General features: G+C 38.0%; 1 protein-coding gene across 3 annotated transcripts in view; it reads right to left on the reverse strand.

The window, feature by feature from the left end:
• LOC139966299 (coatomer subunit zeta-1-like) overlaps positions 1-17,390 on the reverse strand; it is a 35,267-nt gene extending 17,877 nt beyond the window's left edge. Inside the window, exons 1-7 of one of the 3 annotated variants that reach the window (XM_071969151.1) lie at positions 17,283-17,390; positions 14,908-14,976; positions 12,432-12,513; positions 7,727-7,874; positions 6,306-6,383; positions 4,791-4,875; positions 942-962 (exon numbers count right to left, since the gene is read on the reverse strand). In XM_071969151.1, the coding sequence (XP_071825252.1) occupies positions 942-962; positions 4,791-4,875; positions 6,306-6,383; positions 7,727-7,874; positions 12,432-12,513; positions 14,908-14,976; positions 17,283-17,300 (501 nt within the window). In that variant the 5' untranslated portion in view covers positions 17,301-17,390. The remainder of the gene's footprint in view (positions 1-941; positions 963-4,790; positions 4,876-6,305; positions 6,384-7,726; positions 7,875-12,431; positions 12,514-14,907; positions 14,977-17,282) is intronic. The other 2 variants (XM_071969152.1, XM_071969153.1) reach the window with 2 other exon arrangements.
• Positions 17,391-18,798: the final 1,408 nt, after the last annotated feature.

The raw sequence follows: 18,798 nt of genomic DNA on the forward strand, positions 1-18,798 counted from the left end.
TAGTTTTGACTTTCAGATGGACCCCACGCACCCCCTGGGGGTTCATGCACCCCAGTTAGGGAACCCTGGCATAGACCAATGATGACAGTTGGGTTTCCTTTGATGAAAAAAAAAACAAGAAAAATAAAATAGAACAGAGAACAGATCACCAAATGATAAACTCCACCACAACATACACTCAAAACAAATTACTCTCTACTTGCAAATACCTCACATGAAGCTACACGAGATCTGTACTTAAACTTTTCTATTCAGACTAAATGATTACTGTTTGACGTTGAAAGGGAAAACAACAAAAGTAAGAAGATCAGTGACAAAGGCCAACCTTTAGAAACAGAAATCAACCTCCTTGCTAAATTAATCTACTTCTTAAATATTTAATAAAGAAAGGTAAGGCACTATGAATGGATTCACGGAAGATGAAAAGTAAAATGGGTAGTACTGGGCCTGTTAAAAAGAACAGTTTTTTAATGAGTACTGGGGTATTAAAGTCAAACTGCTGATAAATGATTTCATGCCTTCGCATTTTACCGGAAGGGTGCATGCATATTCCATAATTCCCCCCCAACGAAAGAGAACTTGATACTGCATACGACCACATGGAGGAAGGAGATTTAAAGAGGAAGAAGAAGAAGAAGAAGGAAAAAAGAATGACAACACATTTTACGGAGAGAGACAACACAGGCCACCATGGCAACGAGTATCCAAAATTGGAGAAAAAAACAAAGTTGCAAAAAAAAAAAAGGTAACAAAGGTTAAAATGAAAGAAGTCAGTCTGACTTTTGTTAGAGAAAAAGGAAAATTGTTAAAATGAAAAATACAGGAATTGAAAAACACAAATTAAAATAAAGAAACGGGTTAAGGAGAACTACGTAGGAGGAAAAAGGGGGCAACAAAATACGATGCAAAAAAAAAGGAAAAAAAAATAGAGGTCAACTTACTTCCAGCTTACTGGTAATGGCCTGTTTTAAAGGCAATAAAATAAGAAGTCAAGAAAGGAAAGAGGTAAAACAGAAAAAGGCAGGTCGGGAAAATGCGTGGGAATATGAAAAGGACATCAGAAACTCAAACACGTAGGGGTAAATCTCGGCATTGTGTCTGCGATCTACAAGAATACCAAATGGATGTTTCTCTTTCCGTTTGTCTACGATTTGTATCCCTCCTGTCAACTTGTAAACAATTTGAGGCTACACTCTGGATTAATTAGTAAACATACATCAAACTTATCCAAGCACATCAAATTCCCTCAACAAAAAAGCTTGTTTGCGATGATTTTTCATCATTCTAATCTTAAACCGAAGAACAGTTTAAGTTTTGACAATAACTAAGAAATGTCTTTCAGCCAAGGAAGGTTAACAACCAGGGAAATTATCCACAACAGTGATGTTTTAGAAGAAAATGTTATCACTTCTGAAGTAAATGGAAATGATCTGTCAACATCCTTCATTAAGATGCAAAACGTTTTCGTAAATTATTCACCCGCTACCGAACTCTGGAACTGACGAACAGCTTTTCACTTGGAAAGGCCTTGCAACAGATGAAACTAAATATTTGGTATTTGTGCATTTTTCAGTCCAGAACTTGTTTAATTCAACTGTTCTTACGCCCTTTATATGCCCCTCTCTGTACGCCCCTCTCTGTTCTATCATTGACATTTCACATAGAATAGATATGATTGCATTGCTATCATAGATTCGATATGATAGCGTTGTTCCACGACGAGAAAAAAGGAAATAGGGACAGCGTAAACAACACGACAAAAGAAAACATCAGAAAATCCCAGCTAAAGGCCAGAAAAGATGCAGGGATTAAAAGTCGGATTTATAACCCTTCTTAAATAAAGGACACAGATTTAAAAATAACACCTACCACCCCCTATCCCTCCCCCTCCTACCCCCCCCCCCCCCACCATCAGTCTACATCATCTCCTTCAATTCTGATAGGCAAGCTATGATCAGTTTCTTAAAATGTAATTCTTTAATTCAAAAAGGTTTTGGTTCTTTTGCACCAACAGGTTGAGCATATTGTTATAAAAGTGCAAAACACATGACTGTTCAGACTTTTGCCACGAACTGAAAGAAGCTACATTTCAAGCAGTCCTCACAAATCCAAAACCATATCAACTAACAGCTTCCTGGGCACTTTGTTGGCATTCATCCATTTCAACTATGGTTTGCTTTTTTATAATTTGTAATTTATAATTTGTAATCCAACTGCGAGTTGAATGGTAAGATGTGTGTACTCTTTGTTACCTAATCCCGATGTAACTGTGTATGAAGGGTACTCTATCTTAATCCAGATGTAAGTGTGTATAAAGGGTACTCTATCTTAATCCCGATGTAACTGTGTATTTAGGGTACTCTATCTTAATCCCGATGTAACTGTGTATAAAGGGTACTCTATCTTAATCCAGATGTAAGTGTGTATAAAGGGTACTCTATCTTAATCCCGATGTAACTGTGTATTAAGGGTACTCTATCGACAGCTGAACGTGGGGTATGTATGAGATGAGTGTAGTTCCAATGGTAATGTGGTGGTTCAATGGTGGAGAGAGACATCAATCATTACAATAGCAAACACTGTTTCTTTCTTACCCTAAGGATGCTAGTGTAAGATCTTTTGACTTTATGTATGATTTATGATATGACAGAGGAATGGATTGCATGCTTCGGACTGTGATGAACCATACATGTTAGATTATTCATGGATGTCACGCAGGGATATTAAAAATAACCACCTCCACCACCCCCCCCCACCCCCTGCCTGCTGCCAAATTAATGACCAAACTGGAGGATTACCTGCCTCAATGTGATTATACTCTTTTTACTCTAGACCCAAATATTGTGGGTAAGGCTAGGTGAGAAAGCCAAGGGGGGGGGGGGGGGGTTGGGCACAGAATTAGGGGAATTACTGAGTCAGGAGAGTGACTGACTGGGTGACATAGGTCACCAACTGGGTGAGGAGCCTAGAAGAGTCTCCAACTGCGTTAGGAATTCAGAAGGTGTAGTCCAGCTCTTAGAACAGCTCCAAATGTATAATCCATGGTGCAGAGGTCCATACACTGGTGGTACTTTGGGAAACATATTAGTGTAAAGTGTGGCTGAGTCACCAAATATTTAGAATGATCTTGCGTGATTTACAATCTTCTTCACCCGCAATCACTTCAGATGGTTGTGTAAAATCGACCCAACAGTTGGAGTATTTCACATTTGCATATCAAAGCTTTCAAATAATACTTCTGTTTGTGGTTGTTGTTGTTGTTATTGTTGTTTATTGTTTCTTTGTTCTCACATATAAATCTGTTTATTATTTGAACTATTCATTGTTCTGTTAGCTATTAAACACCTGCAATATTTTACACTTCAGAGTTGGAAGTATGCTAAAAATACAAACTTTAATTATGCAAAGAGTACTGTCAAACTTGAGACCGACTGAAAAGAACTCCCATCTAAATAACTTAGCGACCGCTGTACTGAAACGAGCAGTGCCTACTACACACCCAAACTTATCAAACTAAAGCAACCAACTTTATAAAACATCTACGGATGCGATAACTCCGACAGTTCTTGCCTCACCAAATAACTTCATACTCTTCATTTGTTGTTGTTTTGTTTCTTAATTGCTTTTGTTTTGGTGTTTCTTGTTTGTTGTTGAGGTTGCATACCAAACTTATCATACATTCAACATTCATTTCATATTTCAGTAACAACTAACAACAAGACCAGATCATTGTTCAGCAGCACATACCTTTTATTTATCATACTTAAAATCTCTCATTGATGCTTGATCGCATTTTAATTTTTGTACTTCAAAATTTGTACATACATGGATCCCCTTCCCCAAGCCTCTCTAAATGTGTCTGTTTGCTTTGTGCATGTGTGGGTGGGTGGGTGGGCTGATGTGTGTGTGTGTGAGAAACAAATTTTAGATTGTCCTACTGTACAAAGACTAGAAATCAAAATTATTCAACGGAAAAATAATGAAATATTTGTGGAACAAGTTTTACCCTATTGGAGATCTGTTCATCAAACTACAAAGAAGGCATAGAAACTATTCCATTGATAATTAATTAGAATGTTGATTTTAGGAATGCCAAATGAGAATATGGCAAGGAATTTATGAAAGGGAATTTGATGTGGGTGACAAGCCATTGTTCAGTTCTCAAAGCATCGAATGAAGCTAGTTCTGTTACTTCCCCCTGTTTCCTTCAATACACAGTTATTATTCTGTTTGTAAAAACTATGGTAGACCAAGAAACTGTATGTTTGGCAATGGTGAAATATAGTGTAGGCTTACAACACTGTAACAAAAGCCATTTTCCTCTGACAAATGTTTATAGAAGGAATTGTAAGGTATTGTCCATTGACAGACTGGTAGTTAGGATATTAATATGTTTAACAAAGATGGTAATGCATGTGTTTGTGTGACCAAATATCTAATATTACCATCTCCTAGAATACACTGCTATGTAACCATGGTGACAAGGCATGGACGTCCAAACCTACATAGTTATGAGCAGACTACTACTGAAACACCTAACAGTATTTTCTTGTACTCAACTGTTTGTCAAAATTTCACTTCCTTCAATAAAAATTTCCTATGCCAGGTCAAAGATCCCCATTCCAAATCCCTACCCCACACCTTCCCCCCCCTCCCCCGCACTCCCTTGATTAAAATCATCACTACTTTAGGGCAATGAAGGAGTTTCGGTAAAGCAAAAAGCCTCATGAACCAAGGAATACAAAATTTGGGGGAGAACAAAATAAGATACAAACCACATGATCACTTACATCCTTGAAATTTGGTTCTGACATATCATCCCCTCTAAGAGCCACTCGTTGTAAAATGGACGATGGGTCAGCCTCAAGAATGATACTAAAATTTGGAGGAGTAAAAGGAAGAAATTACAACACATCAGAAGTGATCAGTTAAATGCTTTCTGTTTCTTGCTAGTCTAATGACAGAGTTGTCACTGCACACAAGCAGCTGGTCCTACTCCCCCCTTCCTCCCCCCAAGGCCTATAGCAGGTCAGACCTGTTATCTCCCAAAGGTGTAAACCTGGAGGCTTCCAAAATGCTTGAAGATTGTTGCCCAACAGCCGGAGATTTTAAAAAGGGTTCTAAATGTAATATATATGTTTCATTAATCATGTAATATATACTGCATTAACAATTCATTAATGTAATATAATTCATTATAATCAATGATAAGATAATAATTCATTAATAAGTCTAGCCTACAATGATGATAAGAATCTCTGCTTAAGCTGTTATTGTCAAACTTCTATGGCTCATTACACAACTAAATTTGATAGTATCTATCACACTTTTCTAGAAGATGAACCTAGCCTAACCTTTACTGACTATATACTGACTAATGTAGAATCAGAAATGAAGCTGTTATTTCCATTATCTACTAGGTAATTGCAAATGAAATGGCAACAAATAACTAAGCAGATTCCATTGACATCTGATCACATAACTTTGAAATTGAAAAAGAAAAGACAATCAGCATGCCAGTAGCTTGGAGGAGATCTGCATAATCTGACCATCCTCTTGCAAGCAACTCTAGAACCCTGTATATAATAGTCTGGACAAAGACCTGACCTATCAAACCCAAATTTGGTAAAGCAGTGATATTGTTATTGAAGTAATTTTACTCCTTTTGCGTGTCGTTGTATTTTACTACTTAATAAACTGACCGCACACACAGCGGTCAACAAACTAAATTGCTGTCAAAGCATAGATACCAGCCAACATCTCTGACTATAAGTTTTCCTTTAGTAATTCCTTTAGTCATATTGTCCTTTATCATACATGGACAAATTAATGTACTTGTTTTTCTCCCCTTTTCCTACCCACCTACAGCCCCCTCACCCACCTACCTACAGCCCCCATCCATGAACAGTCCCCCCCCCTGCACCCAAATACAACCCATCCAAATAAACAAAAATAGAGAACACATCTTGAAGTTGTACTCACGACAGAAACAATGTCAGCCCAGCATTTTACATGCAATTTAGGCTAGGAACTCCACGCATTCACATTTTATTTTGTTTGGAAACTATGGGGCTTTACATTAAAATTTTTCAACTTTCTGGTGAGATATTCATGCATAACTACTACTCTTTTTATATGGCTCATATTGTTGCACTGACCATATTAATTTCATTGAAATGTAACACATTCCAAAACAGGTGTATGACTAATCAAATGCTGCTAACTACAGCAGCAATGCCTGTAAACAGTGGTTTTTAGATATATGTAGTAGCTGTAAAAACTCTGTCATTTGAAGTTTTTCTTACCCTCCATCGACAATCTCATCAATGGCAAGATAAACGCTGTCCAGGTGATCGAACAGGGCTCGTTTTTCAACATTTTTTCTGGAAAACAGAAAAACCAAAACATGCAAAGGTGTTAATAGACTTTATTCTAAGGAATCGTCATCATTCATTGCAGTAGCATACATGTTATCCCTCAGGACTGCACCAAAGGGAGGTGTGACAGGTGCATAACTAATCCCTCACAACCCCCAATTTCAAAAATCCACATATTCCTGGGTTGAGAATATCAGACAAATAAAGATCCTCTTAACAGGATGGTTTTCAACCAAAAAATACAAACTTCAATAAATGCACCACCCCATAGAAAATTCCCTGCCCTCGCCCTGTGCCATGCTTACCCTCCCAATCCCCCCCCCCCCAACCCTCTTCCACAATTCCTAGCCCGCACTGTGTCTGTTATGTCCCAGACTATTTCTGTTGTAGGCAAGAGAGTCTTACCACTTGGGACACAAAAACAGGAATTTAATGTTTCATTCAATTTGGACCAACAAACACCCACACATCCCTTCGCGGCCTTACTGCCTTTCAGTAGAACTGATATGTGACATTCAACTTGGTTACAGAAATGCTTTTACAAAGAAAAACAGCTAGCTGGCTTCTGCCACATATCAAACTGAAGTCCTTCTTTACAAAAGAAAAAAAATCCTTTCAAGTGCGAAAGAACATCTACCACAACCTGCCAGAGTTCATAGAAAATACTTAGTATGCAGATATGCTGCTTTGGGTTGTTTCTTTCACCATTTCCTACACAGTTTGGCTTTATGTCAAATACAAACATTGGTTTTTCACATTTTCCAAGAAATTCAATCAACTTAAGCAAATAATTTTCTTTTTCAGATTCTAGGGCAATTACATAAGCTTCACAAGGGGGAGTGGCTCATATGTTTGCGCCAATATTACAGATGTGTCCTTCCAGGAATAACTTTAATGGTATTGCACTACCACACGGTATTTAGCATCACCAAGTTGGTATGCACATGCCAAGTTATAAGTTAGAGCTTTTTTTTTTTAAACACAGAAATAACAGATTTAGTATTACATTATAATAAATCAATGATATTCTAAATTAGTATTCACGATGGAAAACATTAATATTATACCCTGCAATGGGATTACAGTGTTAAGAGTTAATCCCTTATCCGTCAACCCCCTCAACCGTCCCTCGAGATTGCTCCAATGACTGCCAGCTGGAACTTGAGCACCATATAGGACGACTAACCCAATATCTAAGGCACTCTGCTCGACCGCACCATTAACAGAACTGTTTTTCATGTCACTTATGAACAAACTGTTATTTTAATATTGGACTTCATGTGACACCACATATTACTTACTTCAAAACACTTTACTTTTTCAAAAGGTTGGGTTGGACAGAAATTTACCTTAATATTTGACTGGTGACTTCGTACAGGCAGTTCAAAACACTAACTAAGATCAGTTCGTTTTCTTGAGAGCTTCCAATGACGTAAAAGAATAAGTCCACGTTACTCCTGTAGACGCAGGTGAGCCCGTCCAGCATAATAATTTCAGCTGAGAGGAATGAGAAGAAGAGAAGAAAAGAGTCTCAACGATCCATGCAAACTAACATGTTGAAAGGGTTTGCTATTAAACCACTGATTCATTGTTGTTGGTGACTGATAGTTAGATGCCTAGAGAATACCGCTTTCATATATTCATGTGTAAAAGTAAGTTGGCCTGACGTTTCGATCCTAGCAGGATCTTCTTTAGAGGCTAAATGACAAGTAACAGTAACAGAAGGGACAGAAACACGCACAGAATACAGACAGGTTAATGAGCACAGTGAACACAATGAGATAAGATGTAAGGGGATTAGTAGACAAGGGATGGAGAGAAGAAAGAAGAAAGCAACAGGGGAAGAGGAGAGGTAGGAGATAAACAGTGGAGGGACAAAGGGAGGATTAAAGGAACGGGGTAGGGAATAAACTGGAGAAGGACAAAGACAGAAAGGTGTGGAAAGAAAAAAGAAAAAGTGGAAGAGAGCTGTGAGAAGAGGAGTGAGGGGGGGGAAGAGGGAACAAGGAGAGGAGGAGGGGGGAGAGAGGAATGAGGTTGAATGGTGCGAAGGCGTTGCATCCACAGCCTCTCTCTGCTGATTCGTACTAGGTCAGGACGGCTACCTAAGGATTCAATCCCCTGTAGGGACATGTCGTTAATGGTATATATTCATCGATACTTCCCCAAAGATTAGCAGAATTGTCAAGAACAAAGAGAATCAGAACTACCACATACAGTAAGTAACAGAACAATTAGGGAGAGGCCCTAACACCATCGTCCTGGACCAATAGAGGATGTTAGAGCCGGGGAGACCTGCAAACTACCAAATTGGGACAAGTTTTGAAGGGAGTGGACTCACTGTCAAGTCCAGAGAGGGGTTTGCAATGCATTGCCTGTACTATAGTGACTATGTCTATATAGACCAGTATGTACAGTACATGTAGTATTGTCTTATATAGGAAACTGACATGCTGTGACAATCCAAGATACGATCAATTGAACACTATCTATGTTGAGTTTTCCTTACGAGGCACTAAATGGTACATTCCTCCTGAAGCACTGGACGGACAAACTATGCAGGGTGACGAGGGGGGGGAAGGGGTTAGGGCACTACAGCCTCAGGGCCTGGGGTTTTTATGAGATGGCCCGGGGCAATATGCTACAATGAGTAATGTATTCTTGTTTTCATAACACACTGAAGGAAATGTAGCCTTCAAGAATGGGGGGTCCAGACCAATCATTGAACTCTGGGCCCAGGACTTGGTGCCCATGCCCCCTTCCTCCCTACGGTCTCTTCAACTGTCACCTGAGGTGATTCATGGTCTAAGTAATCCTCTCTCTTTCATCTTATCGGCCGTGAGCAGGTAGCAACAAGTATCAATTAGTGGACAATTAAGCTATAATTCCCACATCCTGATATTTCTGCGCTTGATCCCATTACAACGTGGACATGACAGTTTCCACGGAGCCCCGGGGCGATTTTTAACCCATTTTTTTATATTTTCGTTACGATATCCTTCCAAACAGAACTAATCTCCGTGTCTTGTAATATTTGTAATGACAGCAGAGGTGATAATCATACCAAAGGCTTCTTGGCTTGAGGCAGAAGGGATACAAAGTTCAGCAGTACTTGTATACATATTAGTCACCGAGCCAAGTGCGTGAGAAATGGGTCAGCTTCATCACAAAAGTCGAACAGTTAGATGTACGATCACATTCTTCTTATTACACTTACGCCTCTTTTTCTAAAGACAAAATAACGATGTTGGACGGTTTTCGACTAAATGACACCTAAAATCTCACTGATACAAGGTTTGGGCAACTCAGTACCCTGTATAAACGGTGATGAAGCCCTTGTCCTATTTGGGTCGTCCTACCAAAAAGGAGCCAAAAGGGCATAAGATGGAATATGATATCGTGCGGTTACGGTACTCTAGACTGAGAAAATGAAAGATTCTGAACTTGCGTAGGTTTAGACCTTGGGCCTTCACAGGCTGAGGCTTTAACAAGGGTCTAGAAAAGGTTGGGAGAAAAATCTTTGATCAATGGAATAGGTCTCTCCTTAGCGTGAACTCATAAAAACTCATAACAAGAGCATCAATGATGCAGTATCTCAATACTGGAAGTTCTAATTTCGATTCCTAGTTTCTTATCTTTGCTCTGTCTCTACAATTATCAATATCAATATATATAATACTTTTGATCATATAGTTTGACGTCAATGACAACAGTCAAATACGAAGAGGCGAACAACTCGACCATATTCTTGATGCCCACCTTGAGAAAGCTAGGCCTATCGACCTACTGTACGTTACTGTAGACTGTAGTGGTGACTACCATCAAAACTGTGTACACTTCCAAGTATGAAAACAACCCAGGTTTTTCCTTCTCAATAATTTTGACATGAAGATTTCGTGGATTTATGACTTGGAAAAAATAATGTACAAGTAGATTACAAGTTTTTAATTGAAAGTGATGGGTGGCCTCCTCCTCTCCTTATAGCCACCCCGTTCCTCTCCATTTTAGTATTTTCTTTTAATTCTTTGAATATTTGATGTCAAACATCACAGGTTCAAAAGAAAGCTAAACATACTCCTTATAACCTTATAGTTATACATCTTATATCCTTATAAATATAACATAACCTTATCCAATTTTTATAGTCTTATAAAAGTTGTGATGCTATGGCTGGCTCCTCTTTTATACATACTCCAGTGAAAATAAAATGTGATAGATTATAATTTTTGTTCTTAATTTTTTTTTGGGGGGGGGTTAAAGAAATATACCAAACAAGCTGTTAATTCATAATGATGCTTCATTCTAGAAATGCACAATATACACTCTATTCCAAATTAATAGTTGTTGTATTATACCATTCACATTATTTTAAATTTATGGAGTCACAGTTAAAATATAAGTTGGAAACTTACAGGTAAGTTAAAATTAAAACACACTGTAAGGCAATCGAACAAACTGACTGCACCCTGGCCCAAAACTGCCTGAACACCACCAGTACAATGCTGATGTGGCCATTACTAAATGAATGTCTAATATAGGATGCACTACTGTAGGCCTAGCCTAAACTTGTAAACACAACAATGTGTATACGTAATTATACAAAAATACCTGATGGGCAATCAAACAAACTTATCATGACTCTTGCTCTGAAAAACTACCTGAACAACAGTACAATCCTTAAATTGATATTACTAAAACCATGGAGCTATAAACAGATGAAGTCCTAATATAAATTAAATGTAGTACGACAATGTGTATGAAATTAGTGTGCAATACACTCCCAGTACCAGCAGCATATCTCACAACAATACAGAAAATTGGTCACGAGGGTGGCCATTTTCGTATATCTAACATGTAGCTGCCATGAGTCCTAACCAATCTGCTACAAACCAGAATTGGAGGCGGGGCTTGACTCATTGCCAATCTGCTACAAACCAGACTTGGAGGCGGGGCTTGAGTCATTGCCAATCTGCTACAAACCAGACTTGGAGGCGGGGCTTAATTATCAAAAACAAGGAAACAAACAAGTTTTGTAGCGTGTGCAAAAAAGCCTTGGTTCAACGGTTTTTCAGAGGGATTTGGCCAAATTTGGACATAAATCGGTGAAAAAGTCATGGAATGAGATACAATTCTGGAATAAAAAATAGTAACTTTTGTTGGCCTATATGATATATGCTTGCTCTGGAAATTTCAGAAAAAAAGAACTTTGTATGAAGACGCTGAAAATTTTTTAAGAGAAGAGAGAGTCCCACTTACTGTTACAATATCTCTATACATGTAATGTATTGAGATAAAAACTGCTATCAAACAAATTGACCTTTAAGGTCAGGTCTGTATGATGAAACCAATAACTTTTCGTCTGATAAAATGTTTGGTGTTTGAGAAATGGACGGAAAGCGTGCATGCTTTAGGTCAATATTAAGAGGAAGATCTTGGTGTGAGGAAATCACCCATCTACATAGTAGTCAGCATAACACATAAGTCAATATACATGGCAAGAAATGATGGATATTGTCCTTTCGGTTATTTACCTGATACAACATGATCAACAAACATGATCAACAACAACATGATCAACAAATAGGAGTGTTAGCTCAGTGGTTAACGCCGGTGCCTTTCAATCATAAGGTCCCCAGTTAGAGTCACTCCAAGATTAATGCATGTCGTCTAGTTACAGAGTTGTTGACAATTGACAATTCATAATCATGGACGTGAAATATGAATCTAAGAGACTGACTTCGGTCAGCTTGTGGCTTTCATAAGCCAATGAGGCTTCTTCGCGAGTTCCTGCTTGCAGGAGGATCTAAAATACATACATACATAAATGCATACATACACAAGACATACATATAACAAACAGGGTTCAAATATATGATTCATTCAAGGGGAACCCCATAGCCACTGGACCAGATGACACACAATACAGTATGCTGTGCAAGTGCTCCTCTTGTTACATTTTTGTCACATTGTAGGCCTCAATTCAACTGAGCTTTAATTTCTCTGCCAAATTATTTACTGACAACCTGTCTTCGGACATGATGAAATCTTCCTTACCATTGGCTTTGTGTGTTTTGTTGAAGAGATTCTTCTCAAACTCTTTCTGTTCTTTCACCGTCGGGAAGGTGTCATCGTAAAACTGAATGAAAAGAAAGGACGAAACCAAGTTTGGCACTGTTTGAGATGACACAGGCAAATCTAAAACTGAACTATTTTTTAATGTGATTATGTTTATTTTCTTGCTGTTTCCTATTTACCACTCTTTGATACAGCTGCATGGGATATGTAACTTTTTGAAACTGGCAATAACTGTTTCACACATTTTCCACGACTTTTGCAAGCTGCAACAAAAATATTTATGAAGATTTGGAGGTCACAGAACAAACATGCTAATCATCACCTTGCTTTCCCCAGTTTTGTTCTTAAATTTTATTTGCCACAATGAGAAGAATTTTTTGAGATGGATAATTTTAGCAATTATTTTTACTATAAATACCAATAAACCTATCACCCACTAATTTACATATCTTTACACATCAAAGACACACTAAAATTTCAGACTCACTGAACAGAATGTTTAGATTGACCAAAGCATACATGTACAAGGTAAACTCTCTGTAATAATAAGTTTTACTTTTCAATGTACTAGAATTAAGAATATTAAATAACATTTTGAGAGTTCATTGCTCATCATTTTGATTATAATAATTCATTTCAAACTTCAAGATATACATGGTACAACTTCCGAAGTACAGAACTGCAGAATTTTGTGGCCCATTTGTTGCTGTTTTGGTCAAGCACTAACTCAACATTAACTAAGCTTAGTCTATAAATTGACAAGAGGTTCATGGTGATCAAAAGCTTTTGCAATTTGCAATTTTGCAATTTGCAAGAAATCTGTCCTGACCCTCTGTAAAAACCTTAAGCATGTAAACAATGGGGTATGACTCATAAAGCAGGTCACAACATTTTCAGTGGGATGAGGGATTGCAGATGTCAGAAAATTTATCTACAGTTTACAGAGCTTGGTGACAGAGATTTGACCCAGATATATATATTTTTGTAACATCATGTCCAAACTAGCTGTCATACATTCTGAGCATCAACTGGGAGAGTGGTCCTAGTGGGCCTTCTCTTTAAATATGTAATGGTTCTCATTGCAGGGGTTGTCCACCTACAAGTAAATATTTCTTTTGGAAGACGAAAAGGATTCCTCTTGCAGATTAATTAATTGCCTTTGAAACAAAATGTCTTTTTACGAGACAGTTGGGCTTACTGAATGTTCTTGGCCACAAGTCTAACGATACAGGATAAATGACAGAAATCCCAATTTCCCATGGCATGACAATTTTCTGCATTATTCATAACATCTATCATAATAAACAACATCTGTGACTAAATGTTACTTCATGACTAATACTTTGTGAGCAAAAGATATTGATTACATACTTTTTGAATTAAATAGTCATCCCTCCCCTCCCCCTTTGAAAAAGGGAAAGGAAAAGGGAACAGTGGTTCCATTCTGCTACGTCTCAGCACAACTTATTTCAAGTTTACACTTTAGGTACCAAAATATTTAAATTCACTTCTGGGAAAGTACAGTAACCCAATTGGTTTCCCTAAAATTCAAATTAGGTACAGGAACAAGCTGGGCTGATAAATTTCAAATCCAAGCAAACTTCACACTGTTTGTATCTGGATGATTTTACACACATTTTGAGGCTATTTACCCAAGTGATTTCCAATTGATGAAAATTACACAAACTTTAATATTTTGTTATCTTCAAATATGTACTACTTCAATTTGCAAAATTTGTTACCTTTTTTTCATTATACTTTACAATAATTGCAAGAGCTCTGTAAGGCTTAAAGCAACTTTATACAATTTTGGGTCAACTATCCAACTGACTTGCTTAGTAGGGAAAAAAAAAGTAGCAATTGATTAAACCATGATATCATTCTAGGTTTTTTATATTAATCAACAGAATATCCACTTAAATATGGGACTCATTAAGAAATCATTAATAAACAAATGACAAATGATACCATGTGAAAATTTCCTCATTTGTCATGTTTTTTCATGTCGTATTTTTCACATGCTAATAGTAAACCTGAAAGTTTCCAATACTTGCAACTCTTTCCTCATCAGAAAGGTACAGATTCTGAAATAGTCAAGCTTTAAAGGGTGTGAAGACTGGCGCAAAAAGAAACATCTAATGCCGGTAATCTGACCTAGTTTCGAATGTGGTGTAACAGAAGTGTAAGACACCACCATCGATCCCAGAAAATACACACACAGCTTGCTACCGTCGGAAATTAGACACTAGTGTACAGTCAATACATACATCTGCGGTCAATACCCACAGCACAGTGTACAAACGATACAGCCATGGACATCTCGGGTCCAGCTAGCTAAAGATAACAAGGTATCACGTTTCTTTACTGTCTGCATTTTGTAGCGACAAGCAGAAAACTTCACTTGCAAGCAACGGAAATTTAAATACTAAAAAAAATCACTGTTGGAAAATGGTACCTTTGAGATCAGTCTTTCACCGTCATTGTCCAATATGCAAATGGCTTTGATGGTGTACAGAGATGCTTCCTACAGTGCAAAGATAAAAAGACAAAAATGTTACATGACGGAATATTGCAAATATCTAAATATTGCAAACATCCTCAAGAACCACTCTTGCCAATGATTCATTTTCTTCCAATCTTGCAGGAGCTCCCCACACCGCTGGAGGGGTGTTTGTTTTCCTCATTCATCAGTATTGGCAATTAAGCTGTGATTATCCGATTACAAGTTCTGCTAGTGTTAGTAAAATCAGCTGAATATTTGCATGACAAACACAAACTTTGAGGAAAAGAAAAAAAACATCCTTGTGACATAGTGATAGCTTTGTCTAACCGACAGTACTGGAAGAGAGGATTGAGACCAGGATGATGGGTATCTGTTAAATCTGTGTTCACAAAACTAACAATAAAACCTCTGCTATCTAAACCCTAGCATAAACTCTGATTATTCATTTGCATGACAGAACATAATAATTTTCAACATGGTTCTTACAATCATTGGAAAGCTAAGGATGTACAAAATTGGGACCACAAGTAATGTCCTTTACTTCCATTTTCCTAAAACAAGGCAGAAGAGTGACGAATGTTGTTACTCGACTAAAATTACAAACAGGAATCTGAAGGTCAAGAGATACCCTAAAATATCGCAATCATCCCAACAGTATGTATTCTATCATATCATCAAGAATAATCTCTCCATTGATTGCTGTCAAACTTTTAAAGACAATTACTGATAGTGTGCCGTAACCTAACACTACACACTATTGGGTTTAGCTACATCTGTGATGGTGAATTCATCTGAGCACTATAGGCTTAATACAGAGTCTAATCTTTGATAAAATTATTTGTATGGTGTTATATACAGTAACTTTTGCAAAGTGCAATTTAAGGGAGGCAAATATTATCTTTTAAAGGATAACAGTAGCTTGGGAATCTCTTTGCTCTGTGGTTTGGTTTTCTTCTTCTTTCGAGTCTGTGATTCCATCCATGGTTTGATCAGATTCTACCAGAATGAGTTGAATATATAGATCTGCTGTCACAAGGCAACTAACCATGCATTCACCATTAGGGCATACAACATAATTCTAGTAAAAATTGGTGAATAATCCAACAGAGAGCTTCAAATATAAAATAGGTATAATTTCTTTACTTTTGTCATTCTCAATAAAGCTGCTAACGTAAAATTGCATTAGACAAGTGTTTTAAGCTTGACATTCAAACACAGCAACATCATTGCAGAGCTACATTATAACACACAACTTTCAATGGCATCAACACATAACTGGAACCACTCTATGAAAGTATACATACATATGGACCGACTGTGTCAAATGAGGAGACACGCAAAAACATGTACCAACCATGGAGGGTCATGTGACCTGCTCCCTTGTAGAACTCAACTATTATAGTACTTACTCCTTGAATGTATATTCTCTAACAATGAATGTCCTGATCTCATATCTACCAATATCTTGGTAAAGCTATGCAAACAACGGAACCTAGCTAAGTGGTACATTTTTCAATGTTTACCACAATATCCAATTCCCAAATTTCCATTTTGGTGTATCTTCTTTCAAACAATTGAAAAACTGGAACACACGTAGCTTATCAGGAATGTACACAATGTATACAGACAAGAGAAACAGACGACACAATTCATTGTTCTTTAGTAGCTCACAGGTCTTCTTTCCATTTTCCTACTGTGGAGTGAGAGTTCCGGATCATATTTAATTCGATGACTGGTACACACTACACACATGCTAATCCTACATACTTTGGTTGTGTTAAGCATCATCTATTCGAACACTTCAAGCATGGAACATAAAACCTAAATGGCTTAATTTATTTTCCAAAGAAAGAGAAACATTAGCAAGTTACTAATTACAGTTAGTCAAACGAAAATGTTAAAAAAAACGTTGAAGTTACAATAATCATAGTTACATATGGCGTATTTGGCATAACCTAACTTAAGATGTATTTGTAAAGCTTGTTCCTGTTACTTAGCTCCGCAGCCAGGGAATAAGAGATTGCATCAAATATTCACCTTTGGATGTACCCCTAAATTTAAGAATATGGTAGGCCTGTGTGTGATGATAAGATGACATAACGATACGGACTTGAACTACACTGTGCATATAACATAGGCTAGGCCTGTTTAACGTATGTACTAGTTAAGCGATCATAATGATGTTGAGACTATTTCTCAATCGGAATAACGCTTAGGAAGCCTGGAAAAAGACAAGAAACGTATTCATATATCACCAGAAAGTAACTACAATAACTCAATACGATATATTTCAAATTTGAAACGAAAAGAAAATGAAATTGGTTTACTAAGAGAGACGTGTCCATCTTGCCAGCGTGTACTTTCTATCGCAGATATAGTAGAATTCAAGCAGTCGTTTTGTTAACTGACTTGCGATCGTCGGCGAATCGCATGGATAGAGGTTAGTATTGTTATAACGTAACAGGTTTCGGGTCATCTAACTTTACCACGTCAAATAGTTGAGCTTGTACAATGCAGTGGCGGATCCAGGATTTCGCCGAAGGGGGGGCCCAGATGGGAAATGCCTAATCGTCGTCCTGGGGGAGGGGTCTAAGGGGAGTGGGTGCCCCACTCCCCTTTGGAAAATTTCACAAAATATGGAGGTCCTCGGTGCAATCTTATGCTACTTTTCGTAAAAGTTTGGAGTAAAATTTATTTCCAATAAATCATGTATTCATGGTTTGCCGGGCATATATTTGCAATTTCGAGCAATGAGCTGGGATTTACGTCTTTGGGGAGTAGGTGGTGATGCAAACTACTTTTTACCAGGCTACTCCAGGCCATTTCATCTTGGATGCCCCTTCCAGATGGAGACTATTGATGCAGTCAGAGTGCCCCTCTCACCTTCACTTTATCAGAATGATGGTGTACTCTTTTTGCAAATGTATTTTTCCAAAAACTACACGCACAGTGGCGTAGCTAGGATTTTTTGAGTGGGGGGGGGCAACGAGGGCTGTTCTTTCTTGTGGGGGGCCGGAGGTTACTATCTAAGCGGAGCGCCACCTTGGTTGGCGCGGAGCGTACAGAGAAAATTTGAGATTTCAGCACCCCCCAGATCGCAGGAGATGGCACCTGTGAGGCAAAATAGCAACCAAAAAGATGTGCAACTTTGGTGACAGAAATGCAAAAAAAGTTTTTTCTCTTTCATGCTGACTGGCCTTGCCAACTCAGCCAGACTTTTAACTTGAGGGAAGTTGGCATCATTTGTCGTTTCAAGCTGTCAAGGTCTTTCTCCCAACTCAAACCCCTGTGGGCTACCGGTAGGTTTGCAGGATATGCCCACATGTGGACTTAAATAGCATTAGAGGAAGGGGATGGAAGACTAACACGTATCGATGTTTCGGTAATGGTCCACATTGGTGGCTCGGTGCTAATTTGGCCATTTATTGGGTTTCTTGAGGCAGCTGTCATCAGAATCTGGGTTTTTGTGCCAATCGATGACCGATAACATGTATTGGTATGTAAATTTCTTCTTCATATATCTAGCAACACTCTAAAAACAAATTAGTGGATTTCATTCCATTGGAGTGATCACTCGGCGCACTTCAAATTAAGAGTGAAATTTATTGGAGTTAACCCTCACTCCTAATATGAGTGAATATAACTCTACTTGGAGTTAAGATTTACTCCAATGGAGTGGAAATTCACTCTTATACCGGAATGTGCTCAGTGATCACTCCCATGGAGTGAAATTCACCTATGTTTTTATCAGTACAGTACAGTGCATATCATCATAGACGTACGTATGTACGTACTACGTACGTTCGTATATCAGACGCACTCGATACCCACGATACGATACGG

This window comes from Apostichopus japonicus, chromosome 4 (assembly GCF_037975245.1).
Source record: "Apostichopus japonicus isolate 1M-3 chromosome 4, ASM3797524v1, whole genome shotgun sequence".
NCBI lineage: Eukaryota > Metazoa > Echinodermata > Holothuroidea > Aspidochirotida > Stichopodidae > Apostichopus > Apostichopus japonicus.